This window comes from Ctenopharyngodon idella, chromosome 2 (assembly GCF_019924925.1).
Source record: "Ctenopharyngodon idella isolate HZGC_01 chromosome 2, HZGC01, whole genome shotgun sequence".
NCBI lineage: Eukaryota > Metazoa > Chordata > Actinopteri > Cypriniformes > Xenocyprididae > Ctenopharyngodon > Ctenopharyngodon idella.
The window spans coordinates 8,599,681-8,619,195 of NC_067221.1; the positions used below are offsets into that span (position 1 = coordinate 8,599,681).

Here is a 19,515-nt window from a genome sequence, read left to right on the forward strand (position 1 = left end):
ACATACACAAGTGAGCTGAGGAAAGACCTGACTCTTTGGGAAGCAAGAGTCAATGTATCAAGCAATTCAAAAATGTATCATAATACAGTATATTAAAAGTTTCTAACACTCACCAAGGCTGCATTTATATAATAGAAAATACAGTAAATACAGTATTATTCTAAAATATTACCATTTAAAATCTTTCCCCCCCTATTTTCTATACTTTAAAATGTAATTGATTCCTGTGATGGCTTCATTATTCCAGTCTTCAGTGTCACATGATCCTTCAGAAATCATTCTAATATGCTGATTTGAAACATTTCTGATTATCATCAGTCTTGAATTTATTTGCATTTATTTGAAATGGAAATCTCTGAAACATTATAAATGTCTTTAGTGTTAGTTTTGATCAGCTTAATACATTCTCACTGAATAAACGTATTAATTTCTTTAAAAAAAATCTTGCTGGCACCAAATATTTGAACAGTAATGTATACTTAATATATTACCCCCTTAAAATGTAATTTAGCTATCTCATATTTGGTTGTAGCTTGTAGTGTAGCGAACTGCTTTTTTGAAAGAGAAGCTTTACTTAACTATTTTAAATTATGAGCATCTTGTAAATTTGTTTTACAGCTAAAGCAACACTGAGTGTGGGGTTAGGATGAGACATAATTCAGACCCACTAACCCTTCTAAAATGCTCCATGGATTGTTAAACAACATAATATATAAGGTATAATCAAATTAAGAGCCGACTGTATGGCGAGCAGAATGTGTGTCCAAGTAGCCGTGCTGAACAAACAATGGATGCCAATTTCCTATATAAGGCATTTTCAATTAATTTCAAAAATATTCTCAATACAATGCTGCATAGTGTAAAGGTACACTATGTAACTTTTTGCCCTCTAGCAAAAAAAAAAAAAAAGATTATCCTACTGCTTATAAAATATTTACTACTGGATATAACCAGTTTAGATGGAAAGGATATCAAGCTGACCAGCTTAAGACTTTACTCTAGATATACCCATTAATAGACATGGTACTTCCTTGAAAATAAATTCCAGCACAGCGCTAAAACAACCATAATGCAATGACCCTTCACATTATATAGGCCTAATGCTTTACAATGAACTCTGTTGGAGAGCTATGTATGGCAATTTATCTGTTCAATAAAATACCTTATTCACCTGTTGAGTAATAAAAAGGTCATCTCCGTGTCGCTTTTACAACATTTCAAATTCCTCAGTTCTCACCATCTCCGATAAGCCAAACCAATGTTGATTCTTGCTTGATAATGAGCTCTGTTGTTTTCTTTTTGCCAGCAGACTCTCCTCTGTTCATTGTTTTTAAAAACAGCTGATTTCCTGGATGTTCGACATTTTGCCTGCTCCATGTCAACTTTCTCGCTCAGTTCTCTTTTTACGAATATGTCAAGACACTCACGGGCGAGTGACGTATGCACTTATTTTCCCGCGAAAACCATCCTGTCAGGTCTAAAATATAAACACTTATAATAGGCTTACCATGAATCAGGGTGAGACAAAAACACGTTTTGGAAGAAGGATTGGTGATGTAATTACATTTTGTTAATTCTGAACAAAAATATTTACATAGTGTACCTTTAAATAGAAATCCTTAATTGTTTTACCAGAGATTGGTCGCGGCTCGTCTGCACGGGCAGGTTGGGCAGAGCCTCAACAAAATATTCATCCAAAAATAGACCTCTATACACTGAATTAATAATAAATTATAAATGTGTTCAGCATTCTGCAACAAATATTTTTCGGACTTTCTAGACTATTTTAAGTCGTAAAGTGAGCAGGATATATTAAAACGAAGCGTATGGATTCGGCAGGCATGTATTCATGATACTAAGCGGGGCAGCCGGTCTCTTAGTCCTCCCTAGCTCCACAGCGCCCCACAAATTTCCAATGTAAATCTGTGGTCAAAAATGGAACTGCAACGCGCTCTCCCCCGCTCATTTTCGCGTTTTACAACACCTTACGTTACCTCGCTCCAGATCAAGACATCAGTATCGACTAAGATACCAGTCTGCTTCAGGTCAGTAACTAGTTGGCATATGTTCTTTCCATGTGGAGTAGCGTATCAAATTAATGAGAGTATAAACCCTTTAGTTTAGCTTTAGCTTTAGCTTTAGTTTAGTTTTTTTTTTTTTTTTAGGCTACAGTAGTTCTGTTGTGTGTGTTTTATGTTCTGAGAATAGACATGACCTTTTTTCCTCAATGAAATTCTTAACTTGTAATATTCTAAAACAACATTCGGACGCAATAAATACATTAAGGCAACTTTAAGATGGCATTCTATGCGTTTGTCGTGTCGTTTGTCGTTCATTTATCATAAATTAGCGCTAAGACCCAGAATCTGCCCTACCTAAATTTATAGCCAGGAGCCGCTACTGGTTTTACTACACTATTTTGAGAATAAGCATGCCACATCTATACATTCACGATAGCGATAGTTCTGTATAGTCACTTTGAGCTTTTAGTCCTTGGTGATTCTGATTCAATCAGTGAAAGCCCAATAAACAGGGTCACGGGGCAAATTCTTTCTAGAACAATCTTTAGGGGAGGTTTTATCTGCTGCTGGAGGGTAATGGACCTCTTACTGCTCTGTGGTAGATTTATTGACTATCTGAGGACCCCGATGCCCCTGATCAGTCTCTGCACACTACATCTGTCTTCACTCATTATCACACATGCATATGGAGCTTTGCAATCACCCTGTGTCTGCCAAAGTCCATTACCCACAAGCCAAGTGCTCCAGCTAAATCACAAGCGAGATAACAGACAATTTACATTCACACACATGAACAATGACGTACTTAAGGGATATGCTGTACAAAAAGTGTCTTCACACACTTAAGAGTAGTGTATCGTTGTGTGTCTGTCAACAGAATAGCGGAAGGTCAGAAGGTATGTTTGTATTACCGTTTCACATCGATCCATTCTCTTTCCTCGCATCCTTTCCTCTCTCCACCTCCCCTATCAAGAGTTCAAATGCTATGGAGACCACTCAAAGAAAAAGCAGCATTCTACATAATAGAGAAGCACTGTTTTCAGCTATTGAAGTGCATAACAGTACATTGAAAGTAAAATCATAATGCTTGAACTGAGACAACAAGTACACTGATGTTATGACTGTCTCTACCCAAAGACACGAATCCCTTTTAGCAGCGGTTATTTAAATGTGTAAAGCTTTCTAACACATTAGATTAAATTATGGTTGTGTTATCTGGGTGTGATAAACCAACCTGCATGTTCCCATAACAGAAAAAAAGAAGAATCATTTGGAGAGTGTTAAGATACTAATTACATTTGTTACAATTAATAAACAGCTACAATTATATGGTTGGCTGGACACAATTTAGTATTCCTCCATCACGGAGGCACCGCTGTGAATTTATGATTAGAGTATGTGGAAATAAATATTGCTTAAATTAAGAATATGAGAACACATCTTCAAGAAAAAAAACACTGAACTTTGAAAAACATGTCAATATTTTTCATACTAATACAATGCATTGTGTCCAAAAGACTAAGACCACTAGTGAAAATGCTTTTTTTTTTTTTTTTTGGCTTTTTTAATTAATTAAATGCAAGTTTGAGTGAAAAGTTAGTGGAAAAAAACAAAAACATGAATAACTGAGCATCTTGTGCTTCAATGAAACCTTCTGTAAAGAGCAGAAATTTGTTTTGAATCCTACAAATAGTTTAGAATCTGATTTTTTTTTTTTAACTGATTTTTTTTTTTTTTCAAAATGTTCCTTTATTCAAATTTAGTTCTACACTAAAAAGTGATAAACTGCAATTGTTACTTTAAAGGGTTAGTTCACCCAAAAATTAAAATTCTAATTACTCACCCTCATGTCGTTCCACACCCGTAAGACCTTCGTTCATCTTCAGAACACAAATTAAGATATTTTTGATGAAATCCGATGGCTCAGTGACGCCTGCATTGCCAGCAAGACAACACTTTCAATGCCCAGAAAGGTACTAAAGACATATTTAAAACAGTTCATGTGACTACAGTGGTTCAACCTTAATGTTATGAAGCGAAGAGAATACTTTTTGTGCGCCAAAAAAAACAAAATAACGACTTTATTCAACAATATTTGGCAGTTTCATACACGCTCTGAACCACTGATTCGAAACAAAAGATTCGTAAATCTTCAAAGCTTCATGAAGCAGTGTTTTGAAATCACCCATCACTAGATATTGTTGAATAAAGTCATTATTTTCTTTTTTTGGCGCACAAAAAGTATTCTCTAACTCTTTAAAGAAGTATTTCTGCCTGATGTAACCCATAAAAAATAATTTTGTTGGTATAAATTATATTGATTTAGCAATATTAAACAATACTCAGTATTTGACTTTTGGGATGGATTTGCTTCCATTTTTTTTAGTCGAACTCCTTAAACTTTATTTTCCAGGCTTTAATCAGATTTTTAATCTCAGATTTACAATGTTTTCTCAGACTTTTGGATCCTATTGTATATTATACAAAATGATTTGGAGCTTGTCATGTTTTTCATGCGTTTCCCCTTTAATTGACAGTTGCCATGGTTCCATGTTCAAATTAGATGAGTTTTGCAGTCCAAACCATTGTGACATAAATTGTGTGCCTTTCTTTACCCTACAACAAGCCTGTTTTTCAATTAACAACAATTTTTCTCCTCAAGGAAGATGTTTATTATCACTATTTTTCAGGAAACGTCCAACATGGGTGCAAATATTAATAAGGCAGAGATAAAAGATTTAGATCACGTTTTTCCTAATGCGCTCACTCAAAACGCTTGAGGACCTGTGGCGTGTCATGATTTGTGCACTTGTGGTAATTGGTTGCCCATATGAGGTGACCATGGCAACAATGCTGGAATGTGTCCTGTGTGTACAGAAGAATGAATTGTCCTCTGTGTGTTCAATTTTTCTAAAGCTCATCCTCTCATTAGCGCTGAGAATGTTTTATAGGTGTGTAGGAGGTCTGTTTGCACAGGGACCACGCTTTCCCCTCAATTACCAAATGAGTTTGCACAGGCTCTGGCAACAAACTCCTGAAAACTCTGCGAGGACCCGGCAGAAAGTGTGCCAGGATGTATTTAAGGATGAGCCACAGAGCTAATAGTATCAGAGCAATATGCAGATGTGTTTTTATGGAGCGGTGTTAATCTAATAAGCAGCCGGGGTAATTATCTTGAGTGCGAGTAGGTGTGTGTGTGTGTAAATGGTGTTTTTTAAAGTGTGATGTATAAGCGATTACACCCAGTGGAAGGTTGAAATGTGTTTATGGTGATACAACAGCTGGACAGTCAGGCATTAAGAGATCGCCGATCCCCGCGTGCCCAGATCTTCACGCTTGCACAGTATGAAACAGTTGTGATGTGGAACTCAAGCCTGGTTTAGACAGAAAAATGACTGTTTTTAATGATCTAGCACAGGTATACTAAATAAGGCATTGAGGAGTCTTAATTATCCATATGTTATTGTGCCTAATTCTGAAATAAACGCCAGTGATTGTGGCTGTTTGCTTTGACTCCTCATGTGAATGTTTTCCCTCTGTTGCCTTTGGAGAACATCTGCTTATTATTTTGCAGACAGTACAACTTATTAATTTGCCATAATGTTGTAACACCTGCTCTAAAAGAATTTGAAAATCACAGACATGCAATATACATATTAGCGCATGAGTTTGCTTTGCTAGATCATGACACACAGACAAACTTTGTTCTGGTTTCACAGACAGGGCTTAAATTAAGCCAGGATTAGGTCTTAGTTAAAATAGAGAAGCTTTTATAAATGTGCCTTAGAAAAAAAAAAAACATTACTGGTGTGCATCTTCAGACAAAACAATGGCAAAACATATTTTAAGATATGTCAGTGTGCGCTGCTTTTAGTTAAAACAGATCAAACATGCATTTTAGTCTGGGACTGGGCAAAAAGGGATAGTTCACCCAAAAATAAAAATTATCCCATAATTTAGTCACCCTCAAGCCATCCTAGGTGTATATCTTCAAACCTTTATAATGGTAGTGAATGGCGCTTATGATTTTGAAACCCAAAAAAAGTGCATCCATCCACATAAAAGATATCCACACGGCTCCAGGGGGTAATAAAGGCCTTCTGAAGCAAAGCAATGGTAAGAAAAATATCCATATTTAAATCTTTATAAACTAAAATAACTGGCTTTCGGCAGACAGCCAACACAAATCGACTTACGCCAAAAGAGTAATCTTTGACCTGACGCATTGATGAACGTGTAAGCACAGAGGATAGAGCAAAACAAAATACTGGTCACGAATTAGAAGTCTAAAATGAGAATTTTTAAAGAAAAAAGCTTGAGTTTGTTGCACAGCCCTATTTGTTTGAACCGTGAGAGACTTCTAAGCTTACGATACTCCTACATCCTACGTCATACATCGCTTCAGAAGTTACTCTTTTTGCTCAAGTCATTTTGCGTAGGCCTTCTGCCGGAAGCTAGTTATTTTACTTTAAATATGGATATTTTTCTTTTAAAAACCCATCACTTGGATTACTTTTTATGATGGATGGATGCACTTTTTTGGACTTCAAAATAAGGAGCACCATTCATTACCATTATAAAACCTGGAAGAGCAAGGATATTTTTTAATGTAACTTCGATTGTGTTCGTCTGAAAGAAGACAGTCATACAGGTATACACCTTTGTCTTGAGGGTGAGTAAATAATGGGATGATTTTCATTTTTGGGTGAAATATCCCTTTAAAGAAGATATTTTGAAGAATATTGACTGACTTCCATAGTAGGAAATACTATGGAAGTCAATGGCTGTCTGGTTACCAACATTCTTCAAAATATCTTCTTTTGCGTTCAACAGAAAAAATAAACTCATACAGGTTTGGAACAACTTGATGGTGAGTAAATGATGACAGAACTATCCCTTTAAGCCTTGTCTGTGAAACCAGGGGATAGAGAGACATTTAAAACCCCTCTGCGACAAGGTATTGTTGAAATTGCTTTTACATTAATGCTCTTTCACGCCCGCATAATTGTTTCACTGATTAACTTGCCATGCTTGCATGTTTTAATTAAACACATTTTCAGGATTTATGCCCTTTCATTTATTTATCTCCCATCTTACAAAATGGTCACCTGGGGCATATTTTTTGGTGGAATTAAATGCGCTTTAATTATTTTCACAGGATGAAATTGCTCATAAACATTCACACGTGGAGGTTTGTTGAGCGCGACCTTATTAAAAGTTTCTCGCATGTTCTTTTGTTTGTTGCTCACTGTCACGTTCTGGCAGATCCAATGCAATAAACAAGACAGATGCAATAACCGTGATGCAAGAATTGCAAGATAAAAACGTTCTTGTTTCAAAGGTTGTCTCTCTTTATGGGAAAAAAAAAAAAAAAAAAAAACACCCGAAGGTCTCACTTTTTAGTTATTTCTCTTGAATGAGCATGAAACGCAGTATGGGTCAGATGGAACAGTGCTCATGGTGAGCATAAGAGACCATTGATAAAATCTTACCAACCCTGAAGCTTTTGAAAGGTTGTATAATTAATATTTAACTGTCATATAAGAAGAAATTGATTTGCAGCAGCAGAGAAGGAAATTCATTGTACGTTTTCGCTTACATTTGGATTTCTGTTTTGTGGGCTCCAGGCACACATGATGGTAGGAGTAAGGCAGGTGGTGGGGATTGCTGAGTTTAGAGAATGGTGAGTAGGTGCACCCGGGTTCAATAGGACAGACGGCCTTATGGTTATGTGAGTGCACCTGCTTCCTCTGCACACTCAGGCTTAGTAAAAGTCCACAGCTGCACAACATTTCTTGCTTCACTTTGAATAATGGATGAGAACACATACTGGAAAACCAACCTAAATCCTCAACAGGTCTTCCTTGTGCTCAGACATTCTAGAAACTTGACAATATTTGATATTTGAGAGCTCTCTCATGTAGAGAGCTATTAAATCTAACAGTTTAGTGCGGCTATGTGAATGATTTCATCTGGGCCTGCTTAGTAGTAAAGAGTACAGAAGTTCGCAGCAGCAGAATTTCAACCATCTACTGGCTTTCTGAAAACTGACTGTTGAGGCACTTTTGGATAACTGCCTTTGATGGCTCAGAGGGCGATGCAGCATCTCTGGGATAAGTGAAATTGAGTTCTCAACATGAATCATGTTCTCATGGTCATACACATACAGAAAGAGTGTGAATGGTTCAGATTAGATGTTTTAGAAGATACACACACTATGTGATGCAAGCATGATGTGGTGTTTTGTTTTTGTTGTTTTTCTATGAGAAATTTAATTGGCCATATTTCACAGGACGTACTGTAAAATTGAACTCTGAATTGGAATGATGAGAAATTTACTGAATTACAATTCTAAGAAATTCAACACAATGCATTCTGAGAAACACCTATCTATATAATTTTATTGTTCTTTCTGTCTGTACGGCATAATCAAATGAGAAGGCTTTGTCAAGTCAACATTTAAACTTTTTTATTAGCTAAACAGTTATATGAATTTCAATTCATTTTAATTCTACTACCTTAAACTAACAAAAACCTGGTGTGGTGGTTACAAGAAGGGGTGGAAACAAGAAGGTTGCTAGTTCAATCCAATTGTGTCCTTTAAAGAGTTAGTTCACCCAAAAATGAAAATTCTGTCATTAATTTGTTCATGTTCGGAACACAAATGAAGATCTTTTTGATGAAATCTGAGAGCTTTCTGTCCCTCCAGACAGCTACGCAACTGAAACTTTAACGCTTTGACAAAAAGTTCATTGTAAAACTAATCCATATGAATCGAGCGGTTTAATCCAAATTTTCTGAAGAGACTCGATCACTTTATATGATGAACAGATTTATTTTAGGCTTATATTCACATATAAACATTCATCAGCGAACATAAACAGAAGCTCAACTGAACCTGATTGGCGCACGAGAACAAACCTCTTGAGGAAGCTCAAACATGCTGCGTGACACACGAGAATGAGCCTCACTGGTTCTTGAGGAAGCTCAAACGTGCTGCGTAACACGAGAATGAACCTCATTGGTTCCTGTGAAGCTCAAACATGCTGCCTAACACACGAAAATGAACCTCACTGGTTCTTGTGGAAGCTCAAACGTGCTGCCTAACGCACGAAAATGAACCTCATTGGTTCTTGTGGAAGCTCAAACATGCTGTGTAACACATGAGAATGAACCTCATTGGTTCTCGTACATCAATCAAACATGCTTAAGCTTCAGTTTAACACAACTACTGTGTGAGCTGATGAATGTTTAAATGTGAATAAAAGCCTAAATTCAATCTGTTCATCATATAAAGCGATCAAGTCTCTTCAGAAAATTTGGACTAAACCGCTCAATTCATATAGATTAGTTTTACGATCTCTTTAAGGACTTTTTTGAAGCATCAAATTTTCAGTTGTGTAGCTGTCTATGGAGGGACAGATTTCATCAAAAAGATCTTCATTCATGTTCCAAAGATGAACAAAAGTCTTACTGCTTTGGAATGGCATGAGGGTGAGTAATTGATGACAGAATTTTCATTTTTGGTTGAACTATCCCTTTAAGGAAAATACTGTAATTTACTCATCCTCATGTCATTCCAAACCTGTATGGAACACAAAAGAAGATATTTTGAAGAATGCTAGTAACCACAGAAGAGAGTAATACATATTTGGGACGACATGAGGGTGAGTAAATTATGACAGAATTTACATTTTTAGCTGAACTATCCTTTAATGCAATAGACTTCATCAGGTTTCTTCATGAGAATGTGCCTACTACTTTGGATAAAAGTGAATATATATATATAATATATATATATATATAAAACCAATTACTTTAAACACATTTTACACACAAGTTATCATATACAACAAGGAAAGAGCCTCAGCTGAGCTTCCGAGATGCTTCATAAAGCACAGTACATTAAAACAGAAACTGCAGGTGTGTTATTCTTTGAAAATAATGAAGTGTGATGAACAAGCTTAGCAGGTTACCGAAATACTAGCAGGTGCACAGCATGAGTCATAGGCTCTTTTATAAACATTGTTAAGAACATTGAAAAATTCTGAGCTAAAATGACAGCAATTAGGATACTCAAGAACAGCTATGCCAAATTTCCTGGAGCTTTGTTGTGTTGTTTCTATGCAGATATCTAATAAACAAATAATATCCTCATACCATACAGCTGGAATCTCCACCTGCCAAACAGAAATAAAAGTTCCCTATTAAGACAATTTTAAAGTAGGGATGTTTTTAAAATCAACTTGACTGAAAGACGTGTCTGCGAATCTGTCTGAAGAAAGTGCTGTGTAATTAAGCTGGTTTCACATTCACATAACCCTGATCAAGCATTTTTAGGGGGCATTGACATAATACAGTTTGTTGCATTCTAGCGAAGCGGAGTGGTCTAGAACAGAATACAGGCATCTTAAGACATTTTAGGCTGACTATTTTGAGAAGCTATTTTGAAATGCATGGGACACCCTAAAAAAGTGGGACACTGAAAAAGTTAAAGACAGCCATCTGCATATTTATGGTTATAGTGGATGTTCTTTAAACGCCCAACATTTCTGAGGGAGTTTGAACTGTGCAAACTTACTAACAGCTAAATTAAAGCAGATAGATAGATAGATAGATAGATAGGACAAAATGTGCAACAAAATTACAGCCTCCTTGAGAAATTCACTATTCTCAGCTCTTGTTTATCCCTCATAATCACAAAGCGCTGCTGTATCAGCATTTCCTCAAGCTAGCTCCTAAAACTACATAATCATTATTTGATCAATTAGATCTAAAGCCTCTCTATTTGGATCATGAGTTGTTAAAGCCTTCAGGTGAACCTCAGGCCCTGCAATGCCGATTTCAGAACAAGTGTGCTCTGCAGAATATGAAAGTGTTGTGGACATGTGTTGTGTCCCTCCCTATTACCCTATCCTAAATTCTAGATACTTGCAGCTAGTGCATGGCTTCTCTCTTGAGCGGGAAGGGTAAATATAAAGACACCTAAATTATGCAAGATGCGCATGAAAATGTCAGGGCTAAATTCAGTATTTCTGCATTGTCTCCCCGGCATTTCAATGTTTTATGCATTTTATAATTAGACAGAGGCTCCAGAGGGAATGGAGAGCAATAAAACCGAGCATTGATATAGCTGTCTGGGGTGTCACTATTCAGACCCTGGGTTTATTTGAAAGGCAAATTTCAAAAGTGATGTCAGTCAAGGTATTTTATGAAAGGTTGACCATACCGGCATCCATCTGCTGTTGCTTCTTAATGTAAACGGTGTGTAATTGATGCAATACAGCTAGATGAAAGTTGTCCAGTTTCAACTGTTGAAATGGTAGCATGTAATGGTACTAGTAGCTTCATAATGTCAGGCAAGAAGAGTGAGTTTTAGTAAACTGACTTTATCGAACGGACCAAACATTGACTTGACATGCAAAGGCTGTGCAAAAAGAGCTACAATCAAAACTGGGCAAAGCATCCTGTGAATGATAAAGGCCATATTTTGACCATATTTTAGTAGTTGTTAGTCTAAATTTGACAAATAGCATGGCATTTACCTCTCTCAGGGAACAGTATAAATGCAAGCCTTGATGAATGCATTCTGTGTACAAATGCCGTTCATCATGTATTGCTTGCACTGTTAATTTAATCTATTATATTTTGTCTCTTGCCTACCTGGGTAAGCATTTGCCATTTTTAACTCCTTTTGTTTACCGTTAAGTGTAGGCGTCATAGTGACAATTAAATTTGATTTTACTCTTTTGCTCTGTTCTAATACACTGTACATTCAAAGGACTGTCAATTTAATATAATTCTAAAAAATAATAACACAATAAAAATGAATTTCAGTAATAAGGGATTCTCTGACCATTTGAGCAATTTGATTGATTAATCGAATGAATCATACCATTAGAATTTTGATTTTTTTAATTGATTGACTAGCCTAATATTTAGTTGTTTTAATACTAATATTAATACTAAATATACACTCAAAAAAAAAAAAAAAATTAAGAATCTTTAAGATTTACGAATTTCAATTGTATAGTAAAAATTCCATCAAATTGAATTGAATAATCATTACATATTATTATTATTACGAATTAAGAATTTTAAATGAAAAGACAAACAACAAAAAAAACTAGAGCTTAATAAAACATTTTGTATAAATCTTAATAGAACAAGGGAATGGACCATTTAGTTTATGTAATTTGTATTCATAAATTTAAAAACAAAAAAAATGAAAATGTTTAAATTTATGAATACAGTCACATAAACTAAATGATCCATTCCCTCGTTCCATTAAGATTTATACAAAATATTTTATTAAGCTCTAGTTTTTACTCATCCAAAATTCTTAATTCATAATATAAAATGAAATTGTATATTGTTATATTATAATTTATAATATTGAAATTCATCTTAAAAAAGGGCTTATTTTTTTGTGTGTATAACAATCAATCAATCAATCACTCAATAAACAAACAAACCGACTGTCTGTTACATGTATTTTCCTTTAGAGAAACGGCACCAGAGTTGGTCACTTTATTACAGAACTAAGAAGAAGAAAATAAAACCAGAAAAAAAGGCAACGGGATTAATAGCAAGAAAGAACAAAAAAACAAAAATGATGAAAGATATAAAACAAACGAAAAGGAAATGCAATCGCACAGAATTTGATATATCAAGATGAGGCGATGAGAGGATTGCAGAGTTATAAAACACAGGAGATGAGAGGAGAAAAAAAGTGAAGAGCAGAAGAAATATATTTTGCTGAAGGAATAGGGATAATTACATTTCGTATATTAAAACTACACGACTGAGTGAGGAAATAAGATGTTCTTGTAGGAAGCGATAGGGTGGGAAAACATGGGGAAATCATCTCTGGGTGGCCTGATGGCCGTTCCTAGTTTAATGAATTGTGCAGAAGTAGGCTATGCTGGGTAAATGGAACTTATTACAGAACCATGAGGTCATAGATACTGTGTATATGGTTATTGCCTGTATCGAGACCTGTTTTATGTTTCATAATATCTGTTCATCTCTAATTGTCTTACCAATAGGCCCTTGCTGCAGTTAGGAACGTGTGCAAAGTAGTTCATACATCATTAGGAATCCAAACCCATTTTGTCCTTCAGAAAATTCATTTTCATCATGGATTTGAAGAAGGATTATAAAGGAATGTCAGGGAATGAAACTAAACCCTGTATGGAACTAATCGTTTGATAATATACTGTATGCATCGGTGCATGAAGGCATCGCCTCTCTCAAAACCGATGTCTACCTGCACTTTACATAATCTATGCGGACTCATTAATATAAGCATCCCTTGTGGCCCTTGGTCAAATGTCAAACATTATTTTCAGATTTGCATTTTTCCCAATGCTAATGTAAATAATTGAGTGTTTACTATGACTCACAAACCAAATGGGCATCAACTCAACAACAAGAAACTAAAGGAAGCATGACATACATATATATATAGATACACACACATTATATATATATATACTGTGAGAAGACAATGGTTTAAAATTGAATATTTTTGGGTACACTGTATCACGTATGTACAGTCAGACCTAGAATGTTGATCAGAAGTCTGATACAAAGCAGAGGACTTGAAATACTGATTTATGAAAAAAAAAGTCCACTACACTGTAAAAAGATTTTTTCAAGGTTGTAAATAAAGATTACTGGAATACGTTTTACAAGAAAATACTATCTCAGTCTTTGTACTTAAATATTTAATTTAATGTCACTTGCCGATTCCTCATAATTGTTCGTGAAATTTATTAGCAATTTCTGAGTGAAAAATTGTTTACACAATGTTACTAGGCCAGTTGTTTTGTATGTTGTACAAGACAAATTAAGACAATAATATTAAACTAATATACTGCAATACTGAATATCTGACCGCTGAATGCTGTGATTGACCAATCAGAATCGAGTATACCAGACAGTTGTGTTCACTATACTTCACTCTGGTCTTATTTGAAAAGCATACTTGCTTCAGGATCCTAAATGAAACACACAAAAGAACATTGTTATGTATGTATGCTGATCATCAAACCTTGGTCTTCTCTTCCTGTCTGTTCAGGTCAAAGGGATTGGCAGAAGAATGCTGGCGCCAGGTGCCCAGGGGCAGGATGGCGTTGTGTTGGCAGAGAGCTGCAGTTGTTAGATGGTTCCTCTTGATGCTCCTGTGGCACTGGGCACCTCTGGGCCCACTGAGCTGGTTTCTGGCTCTGGCTGAGCGTCTGGACCAGAAGACCTCACCGTTTTCTTCCATCTCCGGCCGGAGCAGCGGCCAGCTGGACTGGCTCCTGTCTGATAAAGGGCCCTTCCATCGCTGTCCAGAATACACCGAGTTCAAAGAACGCTTCCAGCAAGGCTTCTCCACACGCTATAAAATCTACAGGTTTGTGCTGTGATCTTTGTATTATTTGCTAAAAATACTGCATATTCAAAATTGACTTGTGAGCAAAATCTGGACCCACGACAAAAAGCCATTTTCCATTTTTCTCAGCTCCACTATTGCTGTAGTTACTGTTTTTTATTTTTTAACTTTTTGACAGAATAGTTCTTTAGTCTTATTCACTAGTTTTGGTTTGGAAATTTTTTAAATGTTTTTGAAATTCTCTTATGCTGATCAAGGCTGCATTTATTTGATCAAATATACAGTAAAAACAGTAATATTGTGAAATATTATTACAATAAAAAAAAAATGCTTTCTATATTTTAAAATGTAAATTAGTCCTGTGATGGCAAAGCTGAATTTTCAGCATCATTACTCCAGTCTTCAGTGTCACATGATCCTTCAGAAATTATTCTAATATCCTGATTTGGTGTTTAAAAACATTTATTGTTATTACTATCATCATCATCATCACAGTTGACAGTTGTTCGGCTTATTATTTTTGTGGAAAGAGTAATACATCTTTTATAGACTTATTTGACAAATTTGGTGAATATAAGAACAAACAGAACTTAATAAAGTGTTAATTTCTTTAAAAAAAAATCTTAACAACCCCAGACTTTTGAACGATAATGTTAATATTACCACATAAGTGAAAATCTGATTACAAATGGGATGTTTCACTGGCAAAAATAAAATACCACTTTATTTTGACAAGGAATTAGTTGGAGAAATTGCAGCAGTGCATCAAATCATAAATTAGATAAATTATTCTAAATAAATTCAATCAAACCTACTCTGAATCCTGACAATTTCTGACACAGTTTTCTCAGCGTTATTCTTTTATTTCATCTCTGCATGTGGGGAGAGAAAAATAATGTATAATGGTGAAATCACTGTAATGTTAAAAAAGCAGATTTTCAGCAGCACATGAAGGTTTATTTATGGTAAAGCTTGTTAAATGGAGTTGACTGCACTCTTTGTGGTAGGTGAAAACTTTATAAAACTAGGAAAACTTGTGAATGAAAAGTGTTTGAATTCTACAGCAACCAGTGGAGCTTTCTGCACAATAGTGTGGGTATAGATTTCATGCAGACAAACCGACCTTTCGCTGCTTGTGACGGATCAAATAAAGCACAATGAGAAGTTCTGACAACATCATAGCTGGAGAAAATGAAAAAAAAAAGATACTGACGTCTCAGTTGTGATGAGGCTTCGATCTGATGCAGCCCATGATATCATTGATGAGTCGACAGGTGCAGTCACATGATAGAAAAGGGCCATAGCACATGCAGTGAAGACCTTATCTTCTCTGACGCTGTCTTGCAGTTACTAAAACAACTAACACAACAGAACGACACCGTGTCCAAGAATCCTGAAAAAAAAAAAAAAAAAAAAGTATCATTGTTTCCACAAATGCATTAACCAGCAATTTTAACCAGGACATGGACTGTGTCCGTGCGTTGCCTATCAATGACACCATACCCGCATTACCCTCGGTTTACGGTTTTATTGTGTAGAAACCATGGAAACACCAAAGATGCTTTAATATATTATGTGTTTTATTAGACAGGTGAGCAGCTGTTTGGATACATTCATCAACAGAAAACTAATCATTGTTATATAGTAATCATTGTTTTCTTGATTTACAGCGAGTACCATGTTTTACCATGCCTAATATCGATCTAGCTTACTGCAGTGTGCAACAAGTGTTTCATAGTAGCCACGGAGCGAACACAGAGTAGCACTATAACAACTTTAAACACACAAATGTGTCTAAAACAGCAACTGTAATAATAAAAGCTCCACTGTTCTCAATCCATGTGTCGCGCTCGTCTCTCATTAGCAGTCGCTCCAGCGGCCTCGTTTCTGCTTGCACAGCACTCGGCTCTACTACAGTACCGTTAATAATCTTTATCCATGAACATGATTTCTGTCCCAATTCTTTTCCGCCGACTGTAGACGTGAAGACAACACCTCCCATGATTCCGCGCTCAATCTCGGCGTCATCAAGCTACGCCTTTGTTTTGAATAAGTGACCTATAGTGGCGAAAATTTACATAGTGTGCCTTTAAGCAAAAATACCATTAAGGAAGTTTGTTCTAGTAGACTAATGTACACAGACATGCGTCAAACTCCTGCGTCAAACAGTAAGTGGATTTGAGCTGTGGTCAGTGGGGTAGATTGGAACAAAGGCACACCATGTATTTGACATCAACTTATAAAGGCTATGATATTCTTGTAGAGGTTTGAACAAACTTTGTATAAAAGTTTAAGCATTCTATAGCTCAAATTCAGTGAGTTACAGATGGTGAAGCAAAAAGTGTAACAACAGTACCCGGTCATCCCTATTCAAATAGAAATTGGTTATTTAAAATTCTAATAATATTTCACAATATTACTGTTTTTACTGTATTTTTGATCAAATAAATGCAGCCTTGGTGAGCATAAGAGACTTCTTTCAAAAACATTTTTTAAAAAAAAATCTTACCACCCTCAAACCGTTGAACAGTAGTTTTTTTTTTTTTTTTTTTTTTTGTTCTTTTGGTTTTGGTTTGGTAAAATTATTGCTGTTGATAAATTATTTCTCTTTATTAATACATTTATTATTATTAGAGATGCACCGATGTATCAGCTAACAATCGGTATCTGCCGATAAAAGCTATTATTATCACCGATTGTTTAAAAACTGCCGATGGTCAGGGCCGATTATATCCTGTCAGTCAAAAGGGTGCGGAAAGACGTGTTCAGACTGCAACTCATACATACTCTGTGTGAAGAAAATCACTCTTGTGTTGAATTTTAATGCATTAAGTTTAAAAATAGTGACGTTAAAGCAGGCTCTTTTTGACCCTATGAATCACCCGTAGTTCAAGCCAGGGTTGCCAGGTCTGCGTTCCTCTAATATTGTAGTGTACCATATGAGAGGGTTCCCTGTATAGTTTGTAACATTATTTGGGAATAATAAAAAAACAAACTATCGGTATCGGCCGATATCATTCTGAATAATCGGCTATCGGTATCAGCAGAGAAATTTAGTATTGGTGCATCTCTAATTATTATTATTAATTATAATTTTTACAGTATTACACCATTTTTCATAGTTTGAAAACCTCTGTACTAGTGTGGTCTTATTTTATGTTTCCTAATAATCAAACCTGTGACCTTGCCGTTGATAGCGTCACGCACAGCAATACTCATCGTTATTCTGAAAAGTGCAACACATCGGTTGCAACACAGTGGTGATTATTCAGCTGCTGACCAGTTTTAATTACATGAGCACAGCATGCCGCTAACATCATTCATTCAGTACAGTGCATTTTAAATATCGATCGCTACATATTCATTCCAGTGTATGTCAAAGACACATGCACAGTGGCAAGGAAAGGTGTGTTTGGTGCATTACTGTGACTGACCTCAGCTCCACCAGGGGAGTTTGGCCTTTCTGCCTGCTTCCTCTGCCCCCCACCGGCACGTAGCCGACTCTGTCCAACTCTCTCCGCTCGCCGAATTCAGAACGCAGCATGCCTACAGCAGCTGGGCAGTGAAAGGCCCACGGAACTGTGATGGACTCAGTGAGGGGGAGACGAGCCTCTGCCAGCGCTGTTTGAAAGGCTGTCCTGCAAGCCAAAGAGTCTGTGTGGGTGTCTGGGTGTAGGCGAGTCTTCTGTATGTACCTCACAGTTCAGATGCATTGTGTAAACAGCATCACTGAACTCACACTGAAAGGATGGGACTTCAGCTGGTCACTGCATTGGCCCTTTGATATGATAACAGATCAGAATTTCCAGAAAGAGAAACTGAGTTGCACATCACAAGAGGAGAACACCAGCAGGCGCACTGTACCTTTTACCGCTTCCTTGGGCACAGCTCCCCTCTGGGGGTTAACAATGCACCAAAGGATCCCCGGCAGAGTGAATTCTATGGTCTTTAGTCATACTGCCAGCTCCGATGGGGATTTTTTTCTGTTGTGAATGGAAAGAGATGTGCGCTTGCATTAGTTTTCTTTGTTCCGAGGCTTTAGCGGCAGTTGACATTTATATTCAGGAGTTATTGAATATGGAAACCTCTGTGAGCTCAATGAAAATAAATGCATACCACTGGTCTACAATTTTTTTAGAAGTCATCTGCATCAGAGATAAAATGTGCCATTTATTAGTGTTGTCAAAAGTACCAACCGCAATACCAAGTCAGAACTGAAATTTTAAAAATGTGACTTTGAGTGCTGTTGAGCGGATTTGTAAACACCTCTGATTGGCCATTGTGTTCACGTGCTCATCAGATATGTCTGTGATTGGCTACAATGATCAACGCTTCAAAAACATGTTGTAAATAGACATCAATGACGCTCTTCACCGAGCGCGTACACAGATACACTCCCGCTTTCAAATTCAAACACTTTCATGTACTTTCAAACATTCCCATGTGTTGATCATTGTAGCCATTCACAGACATATCAGATGAGCGTGTGAACACATTGGCCAATCAGAGGTGTTTACGAATACAGCGCTCAAAGCATCACATTTTTAAAATTTTAGTATCGACTTAGTATCACGGTCTGTACTTTTGACAACAATACTGTTTATGATGTATTTTGCTGAATTCAAATATGACAATTAAAACAACTGATTGGCTACTGTTTCCAAGATATTTTGGATACTCTGTGCTTCTTGGCTCATCTCTTGTATACATTAAATGGAGCATCTTTTGTCAATGTCCAGCAATATCAAGCATTGATAGGCTCCATTTGAAGTTATCTGCACTGTTCACACAAGTACGGAGCATCTCTGCTCACTTTGGCTAAACAGAAATGTGTCCCTTTGCAAAATCAAACACTGACAAATACTGTAAGAGAGCACGACATTGTATGACAGGGCTGCAAAACTCCTGGAGGAACACAGCCGTGCCGAGTTTAGCTTCAACCCTAATTAAACACACCTGATCCAGCTCATCAAGTCCTTCAGGCAAAACCACTTGAAGGCAAGCCTGCAAGGTTAGCAAAAAAAAAAAAAAAAAAATGTAATGCCTCAAACAGCAATTGACTCTCGTACAACTCAAACTAAATTAAATGATGTCAAAGACACAAAGACACAC

At 36.4% G+C, this 19,515-nt stretch overlaps 1 protein-coding gene and 1 long non-coding RNA gene across 2 annotated transcripts in view; one reads left to right on the forward strand and one right to left on the reverse strand.

The window, feature by feature from the left end:
• The window catches only part of brinp2 (bone morphogenetic protein/retinoic acid inducible neural-specific 2), a 107,369-nt gene that overhangs the window by 22,478 nt on the left and 65,376 nt on the right, over nucleotides 1-19,515 (forward strand). The window contains exon 2 of the mRNA XM_051872763.1: nucleotides 14,104-14,424. Within this exon, the coding sequence (XP_051728723.1) occupies nucleotides 14,153-14,424 (272 nt within the window). The 5' untranslated portion in view covers nucleotides 14,104-14,152. The remainder of the gene's footprint in view (nucleotides 1-14,103; nucleotides 14,425-19,515) is intronic.
• On the reverse strand, nucleotides 14,643-19,407 carry LOC127501039 (uncharacterized). The gene is made up of 3 exons (XR_007926492.1): nucleotides 19,360-19,407; nucleotides 17,838-18,386; nucleotides 14,643-15,796 (listed from the first exon to the last, which is right to left on the reverse strand). It is a non-coding gene; the product is annotated as an uncharacterized LOC127501039 (long non-coding RNA).